Source organism: Diadema setosum, chromosome 9 (genome assembly GCF_964275005.1).
Source record: "Diadema setosum chromosome 9, eeDiaSeto1, whole genome shotgun sequence".
In the NCBI taxonomy this organism is placed as follows: domain Eukaryota; kingdom Metazoa; phylum Echinodermata; class Echinoidea; order Diadematoida; family Diadematidae; genus Diadema; species Diadema setosum.
In genome coordinates, this window is record NC_092693.1 from 34536406 (window position 1) to 34553992 (window position 17587).

Sequence of the window (17587 nt, forward strand, 5' to 3'; positions counted from 1 at the left end):
AATATAGATATCCAGAACGAATAATATGTAATCATATGTTCTTCTTGCTGTTTGTTTTCAACAGTTTTTTAAAATTATTATTTATTCGATGAATTTGAGCATGAAAGAAAGGCATGCTATTCCGATTTGACACTCAAGATGAGATGTAAAGTTTAGACCTCTACTCTAGGCTTACACTTTAGGCGTGGGTCCAGGTGAACTGTTTGGTTCTACGGAGTCAAAACCTTCAACCTTTGGTGATTCAAACATTTTTGAAATGTCCTCCTCTTCTTCCTGCAAGGTGTGGTTATTGCCCGGGTTATGGGTGCCTGGGCGCGATGGTGGGTGGGGCCGGGCCGGCCTCATGACCCGGCTGATTCGCGGCCGACTGGCCCGCACGTCCGGCAACAGGTAGGAGGGCTGGTCAGAGATGGGGCCGAAGCCGTCCAGCGCGGGTAATGGGGCCGGGCCTGGAGCTGGAGCTGGGGCCGGGGCTGGAGCTGGGGCTGGAGTCAGCCTGGGCTGTGGCGTGGGGGTGACCGACTTGCTCTCCTCTTGTTTGGATAGAGGAAGTGGGCTTGGGACAGGGGTGGGCGAGGGGCTTGCGCCCTGGGTGGAATCACCATCTACGTCGTCAAAAATCACTGGAAAGCACACAAGCAAAAACAGACAAACAGTTTACTCAGATGAGAGATACTCATGTGAGATACTACACAACATAGGGTGAGTAAAAATTGCTTCACAGTTTGACTCTAGGGTAACTCAGAACACATTATCTCCGAACTAATGCTTTTCATAAATATATATTTCTCCTTTTTGTCCAGAATTCAACAGTAAAAAGTTTAGACAGTGTTCCCAGCACTTGTATTCTGTAAACTAGGAAGGGTAACTCAGAACACATTATCTCCAAACTAATGCTTTTCACAAATATATATTCCTCCTTTTTTCTGGAATTCAACAGCAAAAAATTTAGACAGTGTTCCCAGCACTAGTATTCTGTAAACTGAAACTAAATTGTCATTTATCATACTGTACACATTGTACAACAAATTACACAATCCAAGTCATATGATGAGTGAAAAACATTGAAGAGGATTCTATTTGATTGTACGTATGGGCTGTGACTGACTCTCCCAAAAATGGCACAAGTGTGAAAAGAGACAGTTCTTCATAACAAATTCACTACACAACACTGTCTTGACTCCCTGACAGCTATGCATCATGGATACAAAGACAAACAGATATTAAAGTTCACTTTGTTTGCTGAGGAGATTTTTCTGATAGTTTATCTGCCTGTTTGCTAGTATGTTTCAAGGCATCAATGACAAAAAGTGTCCAAGAGTTGTGCCTTTTCGTGACTGCATCTGCAAGGATTAATAATGCTAAAAAGAGTCATTTACTATTTATGAAATAAAAACAATTGATGGATATGGATGGATGTGTAAAAACATGTGGATGTGGAAAGACTACAAGACTATGTTCTCTCTACAAACACAAACAATCTAATCAACAAATTCCCTCCCATGTGATTTATCCCAAATAAACATGTGAATTCCAAGAATAGTGAATATATTTTGTGAAGCTTCCCATTTTACGGTGGACAAGTTTGTAGACATCTATAAGCATGCATAACATGACCACTGCTTGGAATTGGTCACTATGAGCAGAAACATGGGACAGTCATTATTATTTAATCTAGAATACCCTCCTCTTACAAAGGAACATGTGTCATTGCTGATCGAGACTGAACGCTATGCTAAAAGAATCATCTGCTCTTCTTGGTTTGGGGGATTTGAACCCTTGACCCTCATGATAAATGGGTCGAGTCCTTTGGTGGCTAACCACAGCATCTCTCAAGACACAACTTACCATATGTATCACCAAAGTGGGACTTCGGTCTCTTCATGCTCTTGTGTCTCTGGACTCTGGCCGACTGTCTCTTGGTCATCTGTAGTGGTCACAATGAGTGGACAATGGATGAAATCATCAACTTTTTCTATTCAGAAATGCACTGACCCATACCTTGGTAAGATATTTCATTGGTTTTGTTCAAATACCCTCTCCTTCAGATCCTACCCCTTAAAAGAAAAGAAAGAAAGAAATAAAGAAGGAAGTCAAAATGACCTGGCCAAAATTAGAGTTACACAAAAAATGTAACAGTCCCACATACAGGTCTTTGTGATGGTGAAAGATATGCAAGATAGCATAATCACATCTCTATAGCAGCCAGTTCATTATAATTTCACTTAATAGAAGACAGAGCGTGAAAACAGGTGTTCCAATCAAAGCAGCTCAAGGAAGAGCATGTGTATACTGGTGTTTTCTATGGTGGCCCTGAAGTATGCTCGACAACAGGTCATGTGCACCGTGAATTTTGCGACCAGGTCACGAAATTCGCAATTTGGGATGGGAATTTCGTGATCCGGGACACAAACTTGGCGACCGGGGACACAAACTTGGCATCCCAAATCGCGAATTTCGAAACCGGGGATGCAAAATTCCTGTCCTGTGGTCACGAAATTCGCGACTTTGGGTCACAAATTTCGCGACCCAAAATCGCGAACTTCGCGACACAAAGTTGAGAAGTTTGCAACCACAGGACGCGAATTTTGCGTCCCCGGTCGCCAAGTTTGTGTCCCGGGTCATGAAATTTGCGTCCCGAGTCACGAACTTAGCATCTCAAATCGCGAATTTCGCGACCTGGTCGCAAAATTCACGGCGCACATGACCTGTTGTCGAGCGTACTTCAGGGCCACCATAGTTTTCACACTAGTACGCTGATACATACTTAGTGGACTGTACTACATGGAAGACGAAGAAGAATACTGGATAAGATTGCCTAGTCACAGAGTTCATGACTTGGACAATTATATATTCTTGTGTATTTATAATTATTATATGGAGTTTGTCCTACTGTATTTCATAAAATTTCCGAAGACATACTGTTGAGAAAACTAGCTTTGAAGTTTACACTGTGTCAAGAAACACTGCCACACAAGAGGTCAAGTCAAAACTCTACAGTGACACACTTCACAGGAACATAAAAAATGAAAGATTAGAATTAAAAAAAAATAATCATTGCAATTTGGACATACATGTAAAGTAGTTAGAATACTCATGTTTTGATTTAGAACAAAAACAACACTTCTCTTTCTTTAAAACCAAATTATCTTACTTTTTAGGTTTTCTCAACTTCAATATTAGCAATTTCATTCACATAATGCACAGGTGAGTACAGGCTACAAAGACATCTGCAAGTCAGCTCCTGCTAAGAGTGATGCAATATTTCCCACAGCTTTCATAATGACAGACCAAAATATCTGTCAAATTAATGTATTCAGCGTGCTTTCACAAAAAGGTATCCGCTGCACGTAAGATACAGAAGGTCACAGGTTATTTTGCAGGCTTCACACAGCGATTTACTGCTTTCATGCTTCTCACTCAATGAACAAACTACTACAGCTATTAAAAGGTGTTGGGACATCAACTCCAAACTCGCATCCACTGATCTAGCATTTTGGTGCTGGATAAATATGCGAAATCACAAATGCTTTCACATGTAAAAGGAAGTCAGAGAAATTGAAAATGCACTCACTCAACAGGGATTGTCACTTATGATTTTGTAGTAGCCAACTCGGGCAGTTCCTCATTGTACATATGCAGATGTGCCCTTCTCTCCAGTATACAGTTGGTACATCAACAGAAATAAAAACTTACCCTGAACAGTTATCTTACAGATTACTTACAAGACTTAGTTTGTCTGCTAAAGTTACTAGTGAGGATAGACAAAAGACATCCATAATCATTTCTGGGTAACAGTACGTGAGTGAAAATTGCCACCATCAAAACAAGGGAAGTTGTATGGAAGGAAGTCATTAGTGCTGAGGGGAAAGTTGTCCAGGTGTTGCAGACACACACACGCTGATAATACTGACCGTTGGAGGAAGGCTGGCCACAATGGGTCTGGCCCCCTCGCTCGGCTCACCCCCAGTCGCCGCCGCTGGCGACGGCTCCCCCAAATCGCCATTCTGCAGATGGGCGTCCGCCACAGCACCCTCCTTGTCCTCACTCGCACCCTCTTTGTGGGTGGGCGTGGCTGGCTGTGCGCCCTCCTCTCCCGCACCACTGCTCTCCGCCTTTGAATCCTCGCTCTCCTCATCCCGCGAATCGTCCAGTAGGATGCTGTCCACTTGTCTGACCGTCGTCCCGCTGGCCACCTCGTCGCGGAACTTCTTCAACTCGTCAGCCTGTCCCGAACATCAAAAGAGTATGGAGTCTTTAAATTGGTCATAGCTTCAAGGAAATCACTGATCACTGAAATAAAGCATGCTACTACAGCCTGTCCATTAAGCCGTTGAGAACGAGTCCCGAGTATACTCAGGCAGGTGTTTATTGGAAATGCGTGTTGTAGCAAAATCAGTCCATCCTCAACGGTTAAAGGGCACTATGTGTGTCATTTGGTCTACAGGATGTACATGTATGTACTCAATCACTGGGTGAAATAACAAAGCATTTTTAAGGAAATCACAGTCATGGTCACACAGCCAATGGGTGTGCCCATGGGAACATTACTTCGAAAAGGTTTCCAAGATATCAAAGCAATCCTTAACTTCATTACAATTTGTAAGATTTCTTGAATACATATAAAATGTGTTACAAATTTAAATCCATCTTGATTTCTTTTCTTAAAGGACAAGTTCACCTTCATAAACATAAAGATTGAGAGAATGCAGCAATATAAGTAGAACACATCAGTGAAAGTTTGAGGAAAATTGGACAATCGATGCAAAAGTTATGAATTTTTAAAATTTTTGTGTTGGAACCGCTGGATGAGGAGACTACTACAGCTTGTGAGTCATATGCGTACAACAGTATAAAGAAAATGTAAAGAAAATTCAACATAGTTTCACTTTTTTCGCATAATAAAAGACCACTTGACTTGCCTCTTTCTAAAGGCAGGGGGAATAATATTACCCATAACATATGTTGGTAACGAGTCAAGGGAATGTGTACTTTTTTTCGAAAGATGAAATTTTGTGAAATTATCTTTATATTTTCCTTATATTGTTGTACGCATGTGACATCTAAGTTATTCATACGCTGCAGTAGTCTTCTCATCCTGCGGTTACTGCACAAAAACTTCAAAAATTCATAACTTTTGAACGGACTGTCCGATTTTCCTCAAACTTTCAATGATATATTCTACTAATATTGCTACATTCTCTCAATCCTTATGTTTATGAAGGTGAACTTGTCCTTTAAGTACCAGATACCTCAAAATGGTCCAAATAACCAGCTATAAGTGGTAAAAATGTAGTGTTCCTTTGGAGACCTTGTAAACAGGAGTTTTAGTAGGAAAAAAAAAACATGTACATTTCAGAACTGATGTATTAGCAAAACAAGTTGATTTACTTAGATATGAAACATTTAATTACTTTGATCTTCAGATTTTATAGAATATTGTATTTCTCATTTTTAGGATTGTGTCTTTGGAAATCTATCTACAGACATGAGACCTAAAAGTGCTTGAACTAAAGAGGTCATTTCACAGAAACAGAAAGTAAAAGGGGTAAGAGCGCCCTCTATTGAGTACTTACAAGTTCCGCCTCGACGCTGGTGAGCTGCTCTATGATCTCATCGAGGATTGTGTCAGAGATGAACGAAGCCATGGCAAGATTAGTCTCACTGTGTATGTCAAATGTGAAGGACAGGGAGAGAGAGGGATATATGAACATAAAAAACAAGAGATAGAGACATAGAGATAAAAGAGAAAGAGATATGGTAAGAGAGAGGGGGAGATAAAAGAGATATATAGGTAAGGAATAAGAGATAGAATGATGGAGATAAAAGAAATCAAAAGAGATATGGTAAGAGAGAGGGGAGATAAAAGAGATGTATATAAGGAATAAGAGATAGAATGACAGAGATAAAATAAATCAAAAGAGATGTGGTAAGAGAGAGGGGAGATAAAAGAGATGTATATAAGGAATAAGAGATAGAATGACAGAGATAAAATAAATCAAAAGAGATGTGGTAAGAGAGAGGGGGAGATAAAAGAGATGTATAAGGAATAGGAGATAGAGAGATGGAGATAAAAGAAATAAAAAGAGATATGGACAGAGGTGGAGAGAGATAGAGATGGAGAGAAAAAAAATATCTATGAGCATCTTTATACTCTGTACATCATATTCAGAAATACATTGGCCCTACATTGCTTATATTTCCAAATGGGTTGACTCTGCATGGATTCATATGCAGACAACGCACAACAAGTGGTCTTCTCTGATGACGACAACAATTTGGCAATTCCTGTCAGTCTAAAACTTCATGGAATGCCACAATCTGTTACCAAGGAAACAGAAATAATGAGATGCAGTAACAAAACCTGATCAGCAAGGGTTAATTTGTCAGTGGCAACTTGAAATGGAAAAGAGAATTTCTCTTCCCATGTCTGCATGAGGGAAAAATTCACCTCTAAAAAAAAAATCAGTCTGAATCATTATTTGGACACAACAGACTGGTCAATAATCACTAGCGAGCTTGGAAAATCAACAAGGAAGGTCATAACAGTCCACATAGAATACTACAAAAATGGAAATTTTAGCGGTGAGGAAATTTTCTCGCATTCCGCGCAAAATGAAACTAGCATGAAAATGAAATAATGCAAATATTTTTGCTTTCAATACAAGTTGCATGGAGCAACATCTTATCTGTGATTTGTGTGGAGTTTAAATACAAACCATGCAAAATTTATTTTACCTGACGAAGCGCAAAATGAATACTCGATCGAAAATTTCCACTTTTACAGCACTGGCAGCATCATCAATCTGCAATCTTGTACTCTCCTTGCAGGATGCAACAATCTCATAACCAAACCAATATTGTACAATGATGTCTTGTCTCTAACTCATCTCTGGTGCAGAAACATGAAGAAAACATCCCTTCCAGGAAGTAGAAATTTTGTGACATTCAATCGTCCAAACACCCTCACACACACACACACACACACACACACACACAATGCATCGCAGTTGCGTAGCTACGGCAGTTCTTTCACGGTCCCAACGGGTCAAAATCTCACGCCCACAATTCGCATTCCTGTCTCATCCTGTATTCTGCAGTCTATTCCATAATGCAGCGACTGCCCTTTACGCTCCTGATGTCGCTGCCAAACTCTTCCACGTGGTTACCATTGGAGATCAAACAAATGAATGAAATGTTTTGAACAGGAAGCTGAAAATGACTCATCCTTGTGATCATCAGTAGTCAGAAATTCATCCGTCCTCTGAATACTTGAATTCCCAACCCAAACTTTTGATGTGTGCTGGAGTACGGAGTAATTAACAAAGGCTCCTCCTCCCCTCCCCACCCCCACATATAGGAGACCTGTGCAACACTCAAAAAGGGAAGTAAGACTTTTCCCACAATACTTTTAGATACCACGACCGAGAATCACGATATCTAGGCTGTGCTTGGTATGAGAGTGGCAAAATCATGATGAGGCTAAAGTTATTTTGCTGCTCCAAACTTTTGTGGGAGGACTGTCCAGTTTCAATGTGTAACCCATGGTTTGGTGATGATTTTAGTGCAAATACACTAAGTCAACATCAAATGAAAACTTACGCCTACTTTTGGTGATTGCACAATGCAGGCACAAAAAGTTCTTGTCAACAGCTTTTCTTCTTTTAATACCCCAAAAGTGGTTTCCTAAAACTGTGCATGAACTGTGAAGCTCTAAACCAGTTTCTGTTCACAGCATTGAAACTGGCTGACTCTGCACATGACTCAGATATCAAATATAGCACCCTTTTCCATCGAGCCCCTCCCCACCCCCTTTTTCCGAGGGGTACCTGTAACTCATCCCCAACTCCAACAGTAACCCCTTTTTCTTCCTCTGACCCTGGTTTGCTCTTTTGGTTTTGATATGATAATGATAATGATAATACATGTAACTTATAATGTATATTGCACCAAATCCACTCTGTAGAGTTCTCAAGGTGCATACAATACTATTACATGTATTACCACGGTCGCTGGAAGTATACCAGTACTTTTGCCCTTTTCATTTCTGTATTTAATACCTCTGCCAAGGAAGAAGGTTATGTTTTCATTACTGTTTGTTTGTTTGTTTGTTGTTTGGTTTGTTCATCAGTGTGTAAACTAACTCAAAAGTCGTGAATGGATTTAGATGAAACTTGCAGGAAAGGTTGAGAATGACACAAGAAACAGCCCATGATTAAATTTTGGTAGTGATCCGAAAATTTTTTATGGATTTTCTGAAGAATTTTTGATATTTTCGCAGGTAGGGTTAGTGAACTCTGGAGTTCAAGCTGCACATTTTTGAGGTTTTCATATGCGCACTAAAGTGCGTGCTCTAGTTTCTGCTAGAGCGAGGTGCGCCCCGCAGCTGAGGGTTGATGATGTAACAAAGGCTTCTATTTTGGGAAATCGGGCGATTTTCAGCATACACTGTGTGGAAATCACAGATCTCTATGGAAGAACAAGATCACTGGTGGAAAGTAGCTGCTTGGTAGAGGTCTACACTCTCAAAGTGCTTCTCTAGTTTCTATATTTTTTTTTTCTACCATGTGCCTCTTCACACTGATCCTTAGGACAAATTGAATCATGATAAGCTACACTTCCGTCTTTATTTTGCTCAACATAAGCAGTGGCCCAGTGGCCCAGGGCCACTACAAATTGATGTCTGGCCACCAAACTTCCATAAGTGTTAAATTTGGTGGCGCTAAGATTCAGAAAGAATTATTATATTTCCTTTTTATTTTGGGCTACTACATTTCCTCCTCTGGCCACTAAAATTGCAAATCAAAAGACTTTAGTGGTCCAAATGGGCCACCAGAGAAAATAGTTAGTGTTGAGCCCTATATATATATATATATATATATATATATATATATATATATATATATATATATATATATATACTTACAGTATATTTATTTATCTTTGCAAATACAAGTATAACATTATACAGAGGGAAATGCGTATGTGTACAAATATGCATGATCTGTGATGTACATGTATGTATATAATATATTACATAACATTGTAGTGTACATATCTAAACATATATGTACATAATTTACATGTATATGTGAGTGTGTGTACATATATTTGATACATACACACACATACATAAATGCACACAAACATATCTCTCTCTCTCTTACAATTTCTCTTCTTCCTACTGTACTTCCCCTTCCATCCGCCAAGCAAACTTGGCTTCACCGCGTCCCATATCCCCAAAGCCCTCGAACTCGACCTCCCCTAGTTACAGCCCGTGTGTGCCAGAAAAGCCCTACCGTTCACCCCTAGCCACCATCCAGCCTCAATGCCATCTCTGGGACCGCATGACTAAGAAAGAAAAATGAAGTCGCCTTGTTCCCCCCCCCCCCGCCAAATCCCACCCTGAATATCCTTTCCTTTTCCTCGTCGTTGCTATAATGTGATACGCATTGAAGTGCTTCCCCCGTGGAGGACGGTTAAAATCTGCCCACGCTTTGCTGCAAAGGTCATGCAGGGGGTGTACGTGTGAATCCAACACAATGCACACGGTATGAAAACAACACAGGAGTATAAACCTCCTACAAATATATACACGAATAAAAATATATTCAGATATTTGTATGTATACATAAATAGATACAAACATACATACACTGCATCTTCCCTGGGGTCACAATACTCTTTATCTGAAATGGCATATACAAAAAAAAAAAAAAACCCTCTAAAAAATGACTTTTCAATTCATATAAAAAATACTGATTTTAGTCTTATATCAGAACAATTATCAATGTAATCAAAAACAATGTGTCCAAATCATTTAATGTCATCATTAATGTTATCTTCCTTAAATGCTGCAAAAAACTAAAAGTTGTCTTTTTTTTTCACGCAGCTCGAGCTGTAAATTCATGACATTGAAATAGGTGGTCTTGTCACCCCAGGTATACCAGTGAATGCATCATACACAGGTCCTATTTCTGAGTCTGACAATTTCTGCCATTCATGCAATGGGGCCCACTCATGTTGGGCACAGAACACATTCCACACAGCAGGCATGGACTAAATGGAATGTTTCCTTTAAAGGGGAACACCACTCAAGGTTCAAGTCAACTGTCCAGATGCAGGAGTAAAATCAAACATTCAGCACAACATCAACAGTTGGACAAAAATTTCAATAAAGTAGAAGCAAAATAAAATATTCAGTTGGGTAGAATTGTCAACGGTCGGATAAAAGATACATATTTGGATATGCAATTGCTATCAATATCACAGTGACTGTTTAAAAAAGGTGTGACACTTCAGGATTCCGTATATCTCATTTGCGTCTGATTTGAATGAAAATTTCACTTTTCTATCTAACTCAATCATACAGCTGTAATTCAAGCAAATTAAAAAAAAAGAGTGGATTTCCTTTTAAAGGCAACATATTGACAGAGAGGACAGGTAATTTGTAACCCGCCACAACAAAAGGATCCTAAAGTCGCTAATGGCTGAGCCGAGAAAATTGAGTGTGAAGTCAGATCTTCAAAATTGGTCAAAATGTTCAGATTTCTATTTTTGGCATAATTTTATAGTCTAAAGTATCATCTATCATCTGCCGAAATTTCAAAGTTAAATAATCAAAGGAAAGGCAAGAAATTAGCTTTTTTTTGGTCATGATTTTTCAACTTTCAACGGAACAGAAGCATGTCCCAAGATGACAGATTTAGCACTGCAGCTAGACTCGCCCCTAATAACTACAGAGTGATCTAATTGGTCAGTGCGTGGCATTCTGGTAACTAATTGGTCTTGCGTAGACCACCGGTGCTACACGTGAATGAACATCGTGGAGGTTGCTGGGAGCATACCTTCTATTGTCAAGCGGTGAAAACCGTCTTGCCTCCCTTTGATTTTGAGAGCGTTGGAAGGAAAATTTTGAAGGCAGTTTTCTCGAAATGCAGATTTCCTAAACCACTCAGCATACGCTAATAAAATCATTGATATCTCCGCAACCAAGTACTTTATTTATGAATGGTGTTACATACTTATATGGAAGAGTATAAGTATCGTCGTGTCATTTTCAGAAAATTGTCCTCCGGATCCTTTTGTTGTAGCGGGTCATATTTATTCCTATCCCCCCCCCCCCCCAAAAAAAAAGGACACCATCTTCTCACCTGCATTGGTTGCTGGTCTCAGCGCTGATCTGCTCCACCAGGTCCTCCACGAAGCGCTGCGGCAGTCGGTAGTGTAAACGGCACGTGTCTTCGATCCGGTCATAGAGGGCCCTATCCTGCATCACATAGCCGCACAGCTGCGTACTCCCGTCCACCATGCCATTGGCGTTTGACTGCGGACACAAACGTTCAACACGGCGGATAAGAGTCAAGAATTCAAATTGTGCAGTCCCTTGATTATCCTTGTGTTGTAATTGGCTAGACAAGTGGTAATATGACCCATAATGCTGATAATGGTATTAGTAATAATAATCAAAAGCTGCTAAAAACATCATCAAATAATAGCATTCATCATACAGTGGAGGTGATCACTATAATGATGATCTATCAACAACTACAATGTAATAGCACTTGTAAGAAAGTGATGATAATGATAATAATAATAATAATAATAATAATAATAATAATAATAATAATAATAATAATAATAACAATAATAATAATAATAATAATAATAATAATAATAATAATAATAATAATAATAATAATAATAATAATAATAATAATAATAATAATAATAATAATAATAATTATTATTATTATTATTATTATTATTATTATTATAACAAAAGAAGAAGAAAAAAAGAAGAAGAAGAAGGAAAGAGGAAAATAACAAAGATTGAAGGACTCAACGCTAATTGTACTTTTTTGATTTGTTTGACAATGGGTACATTTCCACTGGCTGACTTTCTTTGCCAACTAACACGGATGACCTAAATCTAAGTATCAGTAAATCCTATAGACTACTCAATCCCACTAATCACTAACGGCCTTCAAAAAAGACTGCTGTCTTGTAGTCAGACCAGAGCAAGTGTACATCCCTATCATCCTGGTCATTCTTAACTTGGCAACATATTTCAGGCGATCAAAGTTTCTGTGTCTCTCTCAAATTTGGCAAATATTGTAAAGTTTCTGACTTTAAGCAGATTCATTGATTTTAGCCAGTTCGACCCAATGTTCCTCCAATATTGGATATACATTGTACTGTAAAATTCAGAGTTGCCCATTTAAACTGAGGGCAAGATAATGATATCTGCAACAAAAGTGGGGTGACTGTAGGAAACAAATTCAGAATAATGTTTAATAGCATTTAGACTCCCAAATTAAATCAATTGAGGGCCCTGTTTTATGAAGAGTTATGATTGATTATGTATAGTTGATTTCTATCATAAGTCTATGACAGCCTGTGTGTTAAGGAAATTTATTAATAGATTTTATCTTTTGATAAAACAGGGCCCAGATTATTTAGAATCCAAATATAATTGCATGCTTTTGATTTTCATAAAGTTTAATATATGAGTAGTGCTTTGAAACGATCCAAAGATGAGTAACATAAAAAAGTGACAAATACCTGGAAATACATTACGCTATGAAAGCTGAGAAAAAGGCCCCAAGTTTTTTGGGAAAGTTAGTGTGCCAAGCGTGATGTGTGTTCGAACGCCTCAAATTGGCACAGCATCCTTCTGTGCTACGAGTTGACGAAACAATAATTCTCGACCCTGTCTGGTGGGAACGAGCCTCAAAGCATGCTGTCATTATATGGTGGCAAACTTGGCTCTCTGTAACAAGCAGACAGAGTGTTGCTAGGTGGTGACGAGATCTTTGGCACAAGTGACATATCCATGCTTAATATCCCAAGGTGACAAACGTATTGCATCAGTGTTGCGTGATTATCCTGTTTCAGCATTCTATCTGTATCAGCGTTTCGATCAGATAATTTGTTGTTCGAAATTTATTCCATTACTGTATTGCCAGAGGAAATGGAGCAAATTCGACTGATCTTTCAGATATTTTTCAGTTTTTCATTCGCCATGCCAAACGGAGGACAAAATTCAATACCCAATACACATCACTATTTTCACACATTGTTATTTTTTATTCTGCCACTGAATGATATCTTTCAAGGAAAACTGAAAGATTTTTAAGTTCTATCTCCCAGCTGACATCATTAGACTCTGTACCTTTTATCACAGACTTTACTTTAAAGGTCCTGTTTACTTTGGGAGCAGTGATTTAACAATTTATAGATATCACATTTGATGCATATATGTAGGTCTGTTGTATCACAAAACATCCTACCATACAAAATTTTCACAATAAAGCCAGAAATATATGGAGATATCAGTATTTTTCTCAATAAACCATAACTGTAGACGGTTTAATCTGGAAACATTTTTGTTATAACTATTGTTCACATTTTGTGTATTTAACAATACTTAATATCGATTATAAGGATTCAAATTTTTACAGTCGTTGTTTCTATCCCTAACTCACAGTTCAGAACTATTTTAAAGCACTAATGCTGGGTTTTTGTTTCATATGCAAATTGCAAATTATGCCTTTAGTACAATGTACACTGTAGATTGAGCATGTACATATATGCATTGGTTTTGATTGCCTGTTCTGTCTTTTCTGTGGGGCCAAGCCTTCTTGATTTGTATGTGCTACAAATCTATGGTTAATATTCATCTTTGTCAGACTGCTTGGGACTGCAATGACAAAAATTATACACTTCCATCTTTGTACGTGTGTAAATGTGTGTGATGGTGCGATTTACATGAAAAGTTGTTTTTTTTAACATCCAAGTAATTTGAGTTGGGATATTTTGATATGATACTTTTGTTTACAAAGAATATAAATCCAAGATACTGTATGCATTATTGATCAAAAGAATGATAATTATTATTCACTTGTGGGCTTCATATAAAAACAAATACTGACCCTTGCTTCAAACAAGATCTAGTACAGATGATATATTGAATGATGGATGGAGTTATTGGATGGGGTGATGGACTGACAACCTGTAAACATACTGCCTTCTGCATATTTCAGGGTGAAAAATGGAGGAAAACTGTATCTATAAAAAGCAACAACCCCTCACATGAAAAATGCTAATCATGCTCTACTGCATGATGACATTGGGTTGTCATTTGGAGGAAGTCCAATTCATGGTGTGCCCTGGACAATTAACACTCTGCATCCCATGGTTTTAAAAATTCCATTAATACGTCATGCCTCTATTGGTGATGGGGTTAAAAGGGACGGAATGGACAAGCCTTTATTAGTGTGGAGGGAACATTCCTCTCGGTGACAGAGTTTGAATAAACGCTGAGGTCGAGTGAACCATCCAGATTATTTGCGGACAGGAAGTTGTAGATTAGGGTGAAAACTGAGCTGTGACGGCTCTGGGAAACCATTTCATGGTGCACTTTGCCCTCCCCCTTGCCTTGGGATGCAGGTGACACAGGCTACTTCAGAGTGCTAGATAATCTTCAAGTTAACTTGAGGTCTGGACTTGCTTAATTACATCAAGATTCATACTCTTCATCGAATACAAGTTGGGAAGGGTAATGATAGGCCAGTTGAAATAAAGAATGTATTCAATATGATGCATACAGTGTAGTATCCAGGAGCAAAAGTTTTGTAATTTATTTTTGTTCCCAATATTTCTATCCAGTTCAACACTGAGAGTCCAGATCACACACACATTATACTTGTTGATGATTCCTACGGGCATTGGCAAAGCCCCAGAGCAATCTTTCTTATTTCTTCGATATAAAGGTAAGCACGAAATTTGAATATTCTAGCAATTTGGTCTTATAACATTGTTACAATTACCAAACGACATGGTAAAATGCACTCTGGAAATATTGAAGAGCAACTGGTCCCTTTAACAACAAAAAAGAAATGTGTTTTTCACATTCTTAACCTGTTGAGGATGGACTGATTTTGCTACAACCCGCATTTCCCATAGACACCTGCCCGAGTATACTCGGGATTCGTCCTCAACAGGTTAAGGGGAAAAAAAAAATGTGTTGAGAAATGTACTGTTGCCTGTTATTTACTTTTACATTACTGAAGTTTGTGGACAAATTAGCTACTGGTTGAGTGATGTACAATCGCTTGATGTATATCTCATAAAAAATTGCAGATAAAGATTTTTGCAAGACAAACATGCAACTGCTCTGAGATGTGTATATATTTGGCAGTTAAACATTTGTGTGTAATGGTGGCTTGCATTGGGGATGCGTGCCACTAGGCGCACGGCGGTGCATGCGGTGAATGGCTGTTTTTGTTTTCGTTTCTCTGTGTTATTATGCTCTCGGGTTCAGGCATACTTGTAGCTGGTATGAGATAATAACATACTTTACTCAGAGATGGACAGCCAGTTGATTGAATGTACAGTAGATATGTTGTACATGTACAAGAGCAACATGCAAAATAAACAGTGCAAATTGAATAAAAAAACACACACAAAAAAAACCCCACAATTTCTATGCAACTTTGACTACAAGAGAACCGCCATTCATGAACAACAACATCCAAACAAGAAAGAACACACCCATGTCTTATACTTCAAAACTGCACATACTCTTGTTGTATGTGTGGTACATGTACAGCTACATGAGAACATGTTACACCTAGCTCGCAGCCGCACCAACACAAAGGGGGGAAACAGTTGGTGCGCCCTCGTAACTTAATGACACCCCAATCGCACCTGTGCCCAGCCGTTATCTCCCCCCCCCCCCCACCCTCACCCCATCCCCCACATTCACCCCATGATTGATGTCCCAGCAACAGTCATGCCGCTTGCGAAGAAACTGGGAAGTAAAGCACTGGGGGAAAGGGGTGGGGAGTGGAGTGGCTGCATCCTGTGTACACTACAGCTTCACACTCAACTACTGGAATTTCTCTACACCATGTATGTAATGTACATTTGTATAATATTATGCAAGAATTTGATGCTATTGTGATAAAACTGAATCAAAAAGAGGGTTGTGACGATGGTGATGACAATGATATCAACAATCATAACAATGATACCATTCCCATGAGGATAACGGTTTTACAAATAAAATTGATTACGATGATGACAATATTTTTATAAAAGTGATAGTGATAGTAATAGTAATAGTAATAGTAATAGTAATAATAATAGTTATAGTAATAGTAATAGTAGTAGTAATAAATAGTAATAGTAATAATAATGATAATAATAATAATAATAATAATAATAATACTAATACTACTAATAATAATAATTACTGTTACTATTATCATCATAAATATCACTATCATTATTCATTTTTATCATTATTTTTAATCACTATCAATACTAATATCATGCTAATACCAATAATAACAATAATGATAATAACAAAAATAAAAGGAAAGATGCAGCAGAAACTGTAAAAACAATGGTTTTGAAAACACCATCTCAACAATACAAAGTATCATACTTTTGATACATATATTTTACAGGTGGAAGAGCATGAAAGGGTTGGGATTGAGGGAAATAGCGTAAAGTCAATTAAGAATGAGGTATCATCAATTCTTGTCTGTCAACAAGCTACATTAAAGAGTTGCAACGAACCCGTAAAACCTAGCCCCCCCCCCCAATACTGCAGAGGCACATTGAGAAAGGCACAGACTACTAGCGGACAGGGTAGGAAATCAATCCAAACGAGCCCATTTCCTTGACAGCCCCAGCGAAAACATCACAAAGCAACGTTGACACGGCGGTGACTCGCGACCAGCCTAGAACCCTTCATGACCCATGCACTGCCCGTGCATCTGGGACACGACGACATCTTTCGGGATTTCTGCAGAGATGGCTAAGTCCCTATACTCGGTGTATTATGCAGAAATTGGTATGTGTGCACTCGACTCACATTGACGCAATGAAACTATTTAACTCAGAAATCACATTTTGCAGCAAAGGATTCAAGATGATGCTCTATACTTCATTGGTGTTTGATACCACTATTTCATGATAAATTCCTGACTTGTGTGTGTGTCAGATTTTGATAAACCTTTCACAGGTAACTTTGTTTGATTCTGCTCTGGTCAAAAGCATGCTTTTGACATGAGATCTCAATTCTAAAACAAAGTAGTAAAATCAGTAACACCTGCAGGACCTTTCCAAATTTTTTTGTCATTTTCCACTATCAAATATCACATTCAGGTCTCTGCCATAACGATGTCCATACTTACATGTTGTATCTTTTTTTTTTTTTAAGGTCCTTAAGAAAAATTCAGCCACTACCACATCATAAGCTACAGTACACTTTACAAGAAAGATATTAACAGCCCTCCCAACCATACTGAATTTTGAGGAAAGAATCAGAATTTCGACCATTCCCAGCTCTTGTTTCAACAGGAATTTCCTATTTTTCTTGATAATTTTACTGCACACTCCTACGGGAACTGCTCTTTCTTTCCTACTTTTGAGCCAAATCATTCCTATTTTTCAGTCAAAAAAGGTTGGGAGGGCAGTATTCAACTTCAGTGACAGTGGTGAAACAAATGGCTGTCTAACAGGCCAAGGAAGGAATGAAGGAAAATACGAGAAGCAAAAATAATTACAAAGGAAG

General features: G+C 38.5%; 1 protein-coding gene across 1 annotated transcript in view; it reads right to left on the minus strand.

The window, feature by feature from the left end:
* Nucleotides 1–17587, minus strand: part of LOC140233336 (uncharacterized) — a 93123-nt gene that overhangs the window by 14433 nt on the left and 61103 nt on the right. Inside the window, exons 20-24 of the mRNA XM_072313445.1 lie at nt 11154–11326; nt 5577–5664; nt 3915–4226; nt 1849–1927; nt 176–623 (exon numbers count right to left, since the gene is read on the minus strand). Coding sequence (XP_072169546.1) covers nt 176–623; nt 1849–1927; nt 3915–4226; nt 5577–5664; nt 11154–11326 — 1100 coding nt within the window. The remainder of the gene's footprint in view (nt 1–175; nt 624–1848; nt 1928–3914; nt 4227–5576; nt 5665–11153; nt 11327–17587) is intronic.